General features: G+C 43.6%; 1 protein-coding gene across 1 annotated transcript; it reads right to left on the minus strand.

Moving 5' to 3' along the window:
- Positions 1–7,843: 7,843 nt before the first annotated feature.
- LOC120678000 lies at positions 7,844–9,192 on the minus strand. Its single transcript, XM_039959167.1, has 3 exons — positions 8,980–9,192; positions 8,404–8,888; positions 7,844–8,327 (listed from the first exon to the last, which is right to left on the minus strand). Exons 1-3 carry the CDS (start codon positions 9,190–9,192, stop codon positions 8,144–8,146), a joined length of 882 nt encoding a protein of 293 aa, XP_039815101.1. The 3' UTR covers positions 7,844–8,143.
- Between the last annotated feature and the right edge of the window lie 940 nt (positions 9,193–10,132).

The raw sequence follows: 10,132 nt of genomic DNA on the forward strand, positions 1-10,132 counted from the left end.
ATTTTGGTATTTTTCTTAAATTATACAGGTCACAATAAGCTTTTGGTAAAAATTTTGGTATTTTTCTAAATTATACAGGTCACAATGAGCTTTTGTTAAAAATTCATGTTTTTTGAAGTGTTTTGCTATTTCTATGAAATAAATTAATTAAATGATTTTTTGAAAAAATGTTGGAAAAACATTTGTTGGGGCCCCTCTGGCCGGCCGGATGCCCTTGCTGCGCATGTCGCGGGCCGCCCCTATGTGGGCCCCTGCGCGCAGCCTCCGGGCTGCCCTGGCCGCGGGCAAGCCATGGCCTCCCACTAACATGTGGGGACCGACTGTCAACCCCTTTTAGAGTTTACAGTATTTTTTGTATATTGTTTAATTTGGCATTGCATATAAAACAAAGGAAAAATGCTAAAAATACCAAACCAATTTTATTAGCTTTGTTTTATCTTGATCTTTTGGATAAAAATGCATGTGCTTGTGAGGTTTCTTGTTTAGCCTTGGTAGCATTTATTTTATGTGTAAGATTGTTTAATTTGTCCCCAACCAAATGCTTGCAATTACCCATTCACGATGTACCTTGGTCATTACGCTACAAAACTTCCACGATATGATGTGCCTATCACAGCTTTGAGGGGCAGCGCGTGACACTGAAAGATAAATTAAGCTGGCTTTGCAAGACAAACTGCAAGAAGTGATATGATGGTTAAGAAGATTGATTGGAAAGTGTTGACAGCTAAAATTAGCACCAACCGGTCTGACCGGTCGAGGCACTGTGGCCTGTCCGGCAGGGACCGACCGGTCTGACAGGTAGCTCCGAACGGTCTAACCGGTCCAGGTAGAGTCCGAGTACAACTAGGATTTTTCATAGATTTAGATCTGTAAACAGGATTTCTTGCGGGATAAGTCAACCTCACCCTATAAATATAAAGGGTCACGGCCGATTAGGGAATCCAATCGAACAAAATCAATACAAACTCTACTTTTTATCCTCTTCTCCAAACCCTAGCTTTTCCAACCCCCTCTGCTGTTCTTCCTTCGTTTCCGCGACGTTTGAAGGCGTTCTAGATGGCCTGCCGATCCTAGAACAACCCTACGTGTGCCTACCCTGACGGGGTCCCTCCCGGGTTCGCGTTCGTCGGCCGTCGCCGATTCTTACCGGCGACCGGTCTGATCGGTCCATTAGACCGGTCTGACCGCTCCACGCAGGGAGAGCTGCATCGAGCTCTTTCTCGAGCCGCACGATCTAGTGTGTTCGTGTGTTGACCGAGATTTGCGTCAACATACTTTTTGGTGACTCCACTGGGGAAGAAAGATCTTGGTTAGCAAAACCGATCTAATCTATCCTAAAGAAGATGGGCTCCAACGCAGAAATCGACAAGGAGAACATCATCCCTTCGACATACGAGCATCTTCCAGAAGACGTCAGTCTGCTACTGGAGGAGTGCAAGAAGAAGCGCGATGAAGAAGATCTACAAGCAGCGCTTGCGAGCATCAAGGTCGATCGACGCGGCAAGGTCACCAAGATCAAGAAATCGACTTCGCTTCCATCTCCACGGATGCATCTACTGAGGTAACACCTGCTGCAATTGCTCCACCTTCTGGTGTTACTATGGAACAAATTCAGAAATTGCTAGCTGAGCGTGATGTTTATTGGGTTAATTGGCTTAGCTCTAAGGAAAGGGAATCGGCTGGTAAGAAACCAGAAACAAGCCGATGAACCTCCATCTGTTTCTACTTCTGAATTTTATGTTCCTCAACCATCGGTAGCATCTCCTGTGAGTCAACCTCAATATGGGATGCCGATGAATTATTTCAGTGGTCAAACTGTGACACCTACATACACTGACTCCATTATGAGTATTCCTAGTTCGGCCAACATTAGCCAAACAAACGAGATTGTTCAGTACACACCACCAGAAATCTCCAGGAACTCAGTGCCACACATCGGTCCTATCTCCGACGAGATGTTCGACCGATATGTACAGCGTTGGCAAAACCGGTAGAGACCGGTCAGACCGGTATACCAGTCCGGTCAGACCGGTTCCCCCCAACCGGTCCGACCGGTCGTACAGACCGTTCCGACTGGTCCTTCCGGTCAGTATGTTCCAAACCAGCGTGAGGTATCTACATCCACACATTCAAATTCTTCGAGTAATTCTTACTGATTATAAGAATGATTTGGCTAATTTGCTTAGAGAAAGTTTTGGAGTAGATGTTAAAAGCAAAACCCGCACATACCAGAAGTCGTATCCTACTTTGTTTGATTCGGTTGCATACCCTGCTGGTTTTAGGTTGCCTGAGTTTGTTAAATTCAGTGGGGAAGATACTAGGAGTACTTTTGAGCATATTAGTCAGTATCTTGCCCAATTAGGAGAAGCTGGTTCAATAAACGAGTTGAAAGTGCGTTTATTTTCTTTATCTCTAACTGGAACCGCTTTCTCATGGTTTTCATCTTTGGCACATAATTCTATTGGCTCATGGGAACAATTAGAGCAAAAGTTCCATGAGCACTTTTTCTGTGGGCATGATAAGCTTAAATTGTCTCACTTGACATCGGTTAGACAATTGGTGATGAATCTGTCAATGATTACATAAGACGATTCCGCGATACAAAAAATCGATGCTTTAGTGTGAATATTGCAGAAAAAGATCTAGCTGATTTGGCTTTTAATGGCTTGCGCTCTCACATCAAAGAAAGATTAGAGGGCTATGATTTCTTTACCGTTACTCAGGTGCATCAAAGAGCTTTGGCTATGAAAGCCGAAGCAAAGAGCCTCAAGAGTCTCATAGACATCATCGTTCTAGTGTGCATACTTTAGAATGCAATTCAGATTATTCGGACGATGAGTCTAAAGATGTATATGCTGCTGAGTTTGTTTGGCCATCTCAAGCCAAACCATTTACTTGTTCTGCTCTTAAGCCGATTCACAAAAATCGGCAGGATGAAAAATTTACTTTTGATGTATCCAAGTGCGAAAGGATATTTGATGAGTTATATAGGATTGGATACGTCAAGATCTCACATACTTTACCGCCGCTTGAAGAATTGAAGCGGCGAGCATATTGCAAATTTCATAATACTTTCTCGCATGCCACTAATGATTGCAATGTGTTACGTAGACAAATTCAATCGGCCATTAATGAAGGATGATTGGTTATTCCTAATATGCAAATTGATCAGAATCTTTTCCCGGTGCATATGTTGGAATTGAATAATCCCAAAGTGTTAGTTCGGCCAAGTCAAGCCGAATCGACAAAAGGGAAAAATGTAGTTATTGGTGATGAAAGACCTGAAAAGAAGCTGACATTACAGACCTCTCAAGGCGCAAAAATACTCGGGGGGCAAGAAAAGAAGAAGAAGACCGACAACAAGTCGACCGGTCTGACCAGCCATAGCGGCGGTCGACCGGTTCGACCGGTCTAACCGGTCGTGGGACCGGTCTGACCGGTGCGCCCAATAAATCTGGGAACTCCTCCAAAATCAAGACAAGGCCATGTTTTATGGAACTCTTGGCCAAATATGAGAAGGAAGGGAGTGCTCAGAGACAGAAGGGCGACCGAGCGAAGTCAAGGATACGGGATCATCGTCAGGACATCAAGAGCAATCGAATTAAGATAATTATACTTCATCTAGTGGACTGATTGCTCTATGGTATGGCTGGTATCCTTACTTTTATACACCTATGGATTATAGTAGGATGCATATGCAATCATATTATATTCAATATCCTTCTATGTATCCAATCATGCATTAATACAAAGACCGATTGTTGCTAGTAATAATCTGGTCAAGCAAGATGTTGATTGCAGCAAAGAGAATGAGAAGAGCAAGGAGCAAGATTCAAAGTATTTACAGCCGAGGTGGTGTCCCTCAGGCTTGTCTCATACTCAGAAGCGAAGGCTGCAACGTATGCGCAAGAAGGAGGCAATGGAACAACAAGTGGAGGCCGTGCCAAAGACATCAGCGACAACGAAGAAGGTGTGGCGGCCCAAACAAGTTGTTTCAACATCGACTTAAACAAAATATGGCCGATAATTGTTTATCACCTTTAGTACAAAGTATTTTGGCTCAGAAGAATGTTTTTTGGCAAGCAAGCTTTACCAAAAAAATAGGGAGGGCATATGTTGACAGCCAAAATTGGCACCAACCAGTCTGACCAAGCGGTCTGACCGATCGAGGCACTGTGGCCTGTACGGCAGGGACCGACCGGTCTGACCAGTAGGTCCGACCGGTCTGACTAGTCCAGGTAGAGTCCGAGTACAACTAGGATTTTTCATAGATTTAGATCTGTAAACATGATTTCTTGCGGGATAAGTCCACCCCACCCTATAAATATAAAGGGTCACGGCCAATTAGAGAATCCAATCGAACAAAATCAATACAAACTCTATTTTTTATCCTCTTCTCCAAACCCTAGCTTTTCCAACCCCCTCTGCTATTCTTCCTTCGTCTCCGCGACATTTGAAGGCGTTCTAGATGGCCCGCCGATCCTAGAACAACCCTACGTGCGCCTACCCTGACAGGGTCCCTCCCGGGTTCGCGTTCGTCGGCCGTCGCCGATTCTTACCGGCGACCGGTCCCTTTACACCGGTCTGAACACTCCACGCAAGGAGAGCTGCATCGAGCTCTTTCTCGCACCGCACGATCTAGTGCGTTCGTGTGTTGACTGAGATTTGCATCAACAGAAAGGGGGGAAAGAATTGAGTGTTTCTTTCGAAAAAAATACTCAAGATGTTGATCATGTTATCTTGCACATCGTTCTTGCTTCTATGTTTTTATGAGCTTACCTCAAAGAAACTCTTGTTTTTTAGCACTCAATTCCTTTATTCCATATAGTTTATTTTAACTTGGCTCCAACTAATTCCAAAATTTTGCATGCTATGAAAATGGCTATCCACACAATTGGCATGATTTTATTGAGAGATATAAACAACACTTGAAATAGAACCATGAGTAGGTTAAGTCACATATTTCACCACATTGAAGCTTCGTCAAGATGATTGGAATAGCCCGTCACTATTAACATATCATTGGTGACGCGTGATATCAAAACCCGTCACTGATAAGGTCTTTAGTGACGCTTTTTACCAGTAACACGTCACTGATTACTCATCAGTGACGTACTTGGCTAGACCCGTCACTGATAATGTCAATGGTGATGGGAGATAGGAAAAACACGTCACTGATGACACTCATTAGTGATGCATGTTCACAACGCCCGTCTCCAATTTCAATTTTAAAAACAAAAAAAATAAATACACAGTTTTCATCCTTTATATATACTCGAGATACACATGTTTTGTTCACTGTATACAATACAACATAGAGCCATGAATGAGCTGCAATGTACACAGGTTTTACTCATTATACACAACACACAGCCATGAATTGCAGTCAAACACAAGCTTAATTGACTGAACTCGTACAAATCAACTATGATCTCTAATGCCATAACTATTATCTCCTTGTCTACTAGCCCACCATTAGCACTATGTCACTTGCATTTGGACAATATATCAATCTCCAGCAAAAAAGAAGAATTGCATTTGCAAACTTCATGAATTATCATGATACTATTTAGGAAGGTGTTTGAGAAATCTGATCTAGTACTACAGACATTCAACTCGTTCATATTGCTATGCAACTGTGAACAAGTACGGTTGGTTAGTAACTGTGATAAATTCCCAAACAAAAGATGACTGAATTTATGCATAAATGTCCTATAGGATTTAATGGCCAAAATTTCAGAACTATTAAGTCAGTTATACAGTATGTCAACACATATGAACATCCAAAATTCTCTTACCGAGATAACATTGACAGCTCCACATGCAACAAGCATATAGCTGGCAATCTCCTGGAGCAAAATCAGATCATTCCTTTCAATACTTGGGTATGCCTTTGTCATGACACCAACACTGCCAGAAACCAAAAGCAAAATGACATCAAGAGAGGAATAGGCATGTAACACAATTCAGCATGTGCAAAAACAATTGATAGGATTATTCCAATGTGTATGTGACACTGCTTGCAGGATTCCAAAAGATGTCCATTATATATTGCAGGATTCTGGAAGTGCAGCGATAACACATATATTTAAGGGTTAATTGGTTCTGTGCCATTACAATTTTGCAAGTTCGGAGATCTGCCATTACAATTCGCATAATCAGGTACGTGCCATTACAATTCTCACTCTACCGGGCTGACGCCATTTTGTACGCCTGGCGCGACGTCGGGCCCATCTGCAGGGTACCGTATACCCCCCACTCTTCCGTATGTCCAATTTTGCCCCCGCCTGAAGCGATAAGGCCGCCTCCCACCGTACGTCGTCTTCCTCCTCCGTTTTCTCCTCCGTTCCCCCTCCTGCTTCTCCGTCGCCGTCGCCTACTCGCTCTCCGGCGACTGCTTGAAGCCGAGGATGAGTGAGGGTGGCAGCCCACACCTGGTGTTGGGGATCACCGTCTCGGATAGCGGAGATTGCCCGAAGCTACGTAACGGGAGCCGAAGGTCCTGAAGGTCACTGAGGACCGGAGGTCGCCCTTTATCCCGAAGGTCGGACGACGTGTCCGAAGGTTTCTTGAAGAAGACGAAGGTTCCCGAACCCGAAGGTGATCCCGCCCACCGAAGGTCCCCGAAAGGAACCGAAGGTCCAGGAAGGCGAACGAAGGTCAGCCGCTGATCCGAAGGTTACCTCGAAGCTTCGGAGTAGCGTCTCGATTACGAATCGGATATGATAGATAAATTGTACACTCCAACCAGTATGAAATGACCTACGGCCCGGAATATTCGCAGAATATTCCAGGCAGGTAGGGGCATTATGGTCATTATGTAACAAAGATTAGGGGTATAAATACCCCCCAACCAATCTGTACTGGACACATGCATATATAAGGGCGAAACTCTGCCACTTACTCTGTTAAACCTTCGTGTATGCATTTTGCTTGGGTTGTAAAGAAGCCGAGAACCCAACACCTGGCCTCATCCGGGTCAACCCCTAGCATGGACGGGAATCAGCTCCGCCTGGTAGATTGCCCCAACTGCAAGTGTCGTTTGATCTGCATTCGGAGCAAGCAACCGGAAACGTTTAATCAGCTGTTCTTCAAGTGCCCCAACAATGTGAGGGTGAGTTTGTTTGATTTCATTGCATCTCTCCTTTGCTTGAACCCCCTCCAATTTCTTCTCTGAGCTAGGGTTTGGTCACTCTACAGGGAGACCCCAACACTTGTGGATGGATCAGGTCTGAGCGACAGTACGAGGCTTACTTGCGCATGATGGATGAGCGGAGGGAGAAATTGAAGCAGCATTATGGCGAAATCGAGGATCTTGCAGAAGCCAGGAGCACTGACCTTGTTTGTGACTTGAAGGAGCAGTTTGGTCAGTTAAAGAACCAGCATGAAGAACTGAAGGTGCAAGTTGACCAGGCTTTAGCTGACATTTGGGACTTGAAGATGCATATTTGTGAGGTGAAGCAGCAGCTATATGAGGGGAAGAAGATGTGGGAAATGGGGTGGTCAGTAGTACCTGTTGTGTGTGTAGCTGCTCTGATTGGCATGTTAGTGACAATGGTCTTGAAGTGAACTATGTGACAATGTTAGGTGCTCTGATGGGGTAGTAGATGCCAACAGGTTGTATGCTGTTGGATTCTTTTGGATGCTTTTGGTAGTGACATTGTTGTGTAAATAGATGGCAATGTGGTCGTGTTGGATGCTTCTACTACCCTGAATAAGGCTGGCTTGATGTAATGCAGTGACTATGGAATGCACTGACTTTGGTTGAATCTAAATGAAATGCTTATGAAATGTGTTAGCAATGTTTCTGTACAGTTCATGTTGGAATGTTGCTGACTTGATATGCACTTAAATTTCAGTAAAATTTGGCAGCAAGTAACACAGTTGTAACACAGATAATCAGAAATTCCATGTTCACAATGGTACATAGATAAGCAGATGCAACATTACATCACAGCTAAGTTCACAGACTTGACCAAAGCATGACTTGACAAGAAGTTCACAGCTAACAAGTTCACAGACTTGACCAAAGCATGACTTCAAAAAAGACAAGTTCATAGCCTTGCTAACAGACAAATTACATTCCAAAAGTCTGAGGTGAGCCAAGCTTCAAGCTTCAAGTCTTGACTCTTGACCAAATGCTTCAAGTGTTGAGCCAAGCTTTTAGACTCCTGACAACACGTGGAGCAGGAGCTGCTTCAGCTTGCTTCTTGGCTGGGGTCTTTTTCTTCTTGGGGGTCTTCTTCCTCTTGGGGCTTTTCTTCTTCTTGGGGGTCTTCTTTTTATTCTGAGATGGCCCAGCAATGTCATCAGTAGCAGGCATCTTCCTACAAGTTGCCAATTGACAGTTGTGTTAGTACAGTTATTTTGTAAAACAAAAAATGGCCAAGTTAGTTTGTTTACCTCTTTGGTGTTGCACTTTCCCCATCTTCTCCAACTACTGGCATCTGACATGTCTTAGCAAAGCGACCAAATTCTTTGCATCTGCTACATTTCACCTTCTTTTTTGTAGCATTTTTCTCTAGGCAGCCCCTGATCCTCACTTTCCTTGGCCTTCCTGCAGATCTTCCCAACAATGGAGGGTACACTTTGAATCCAAGGTCCACAGCTGGCCATCGTGACCTGTCTGGCAATGCTTCAACTCTACCCTCATAAGCAGCCCTAAACCTTGCAACTGAATAATACTCATGCACATAATCCCCAATGTTGACACCTCTGTTGGACAATATCCAAGCCAAGGCATGTCTGCAGGGTTTGCCTGTTATTTGCCACTCTCTGCATGAACATTTTTGGTTTTTAAGATCTACAGAATGCCTTCTAGTGTTGTTCCACCTATCAATTAGTGTCACCTCTGCAATGTCATCATCACTCCTCACAATCTTGACAACCTACAAGTTCTTGCTTATTGTGTTCAGTTCCTTAAGGACATTGGGCAATATTCCATCTTCCATTTGTCTTCCAATTTGTTTTCTAAGATACCTCCTCCATGAACAATTCTCTCAAACCATCTACCAACTCATGCAACAGCAGGCCTTTCAAATGCCTTATCTGTGCATTGAAACTCTCAGAAACATTGTTTGTTAAGTAATCACATTTGCTAGCTTCTGAGAATCCACTTCTGTACCAAATCCTATTATGGTCTCTCTCAAGGTATTCTATAGCATCTGGAGCAACATCATTTATTTTCTTCATGTGCCACTTGAACATGTACTCAATGTAGCTTCTTGCAGCTAGATACAAGTGCTCAGTGAATACATCACCTTGCTAATGCTTCATGAAGTTGCCATAGAGATGCCGCATGCACTCTCTGTACTCAGCTGTTGGAAACACATCACCTACTGTTGTTTCAAGGCCTTTACAAGCATCTGTCCATATGACAAGGCCTTCTGGTGTCCCAACAGCCCTCTGTAACTGAAGCATGAACCAAGTCCAGTTCTCCTCTGTTTTTGAATCAAATACAGCATATGCTAAGTGATACAACCAGTTGTGCCCATCCACAGCAGTTGCAGAAGCCAACTGACCAGTGTATTTACCATTCAACTTGGTGGCATCAACTCCTATATAAGGTCTACAACCAGCTAAGAACCCATCTACACACAGCTTCAATGCTACAAAAATCCTCTTGAAGCGCATCTTCTTATTCTTCCTTTCCAAATCAATTTCAATAATACTACCAGGTGAACTTAATTCCATATGTGCTTTCCAATTGAACAACAATTGGAAACTCTCCTCATATTTACCATGAACTTGCTCTAGTGCAAGTTTCAGACCTGACCATGCCTTTGATTACTTCAGCTTGATGCCATAGTCCTGCTCAACCTTTTCTTTTGCATCCTTTGCACCCTTGCTAGGGTTATGCTTGACCCACTCAGACAGCCTGTCTGCAACCCAGCCCTGAGTAGCCATTTTACTCTCCCTAAGCTTTGTAGTTGGACAGTTGTGCTCAGTAGGTAGGACCTTAATCTGCATTAAGTATTAAATAAGAAATAATGTAATCAGAACAACAAACATGCAATTATGGAAGCCTAACCAACAGAATCATATAAAGACAAACAAAAACTGAAACATTTACCTCAACTGTCTTCTTATCCCACACAATAGAAGCATGTATACGCCATGGGCATCCCTGATG

This window comes from Panicum virgatum, chromosome 6N (genome assembly GCF_016808335.1).
Source record: "Panicum virgatum strain AP13 chromosome 6N, P.virgatum_v5, whole genome shotgun sequence".
Lineage (NCBI taxonomy): Eukaryota > Viridiplantae > Streptophyta > Magnoliopsida > Poales > Poaceae > Panicum > Panicum virgatum.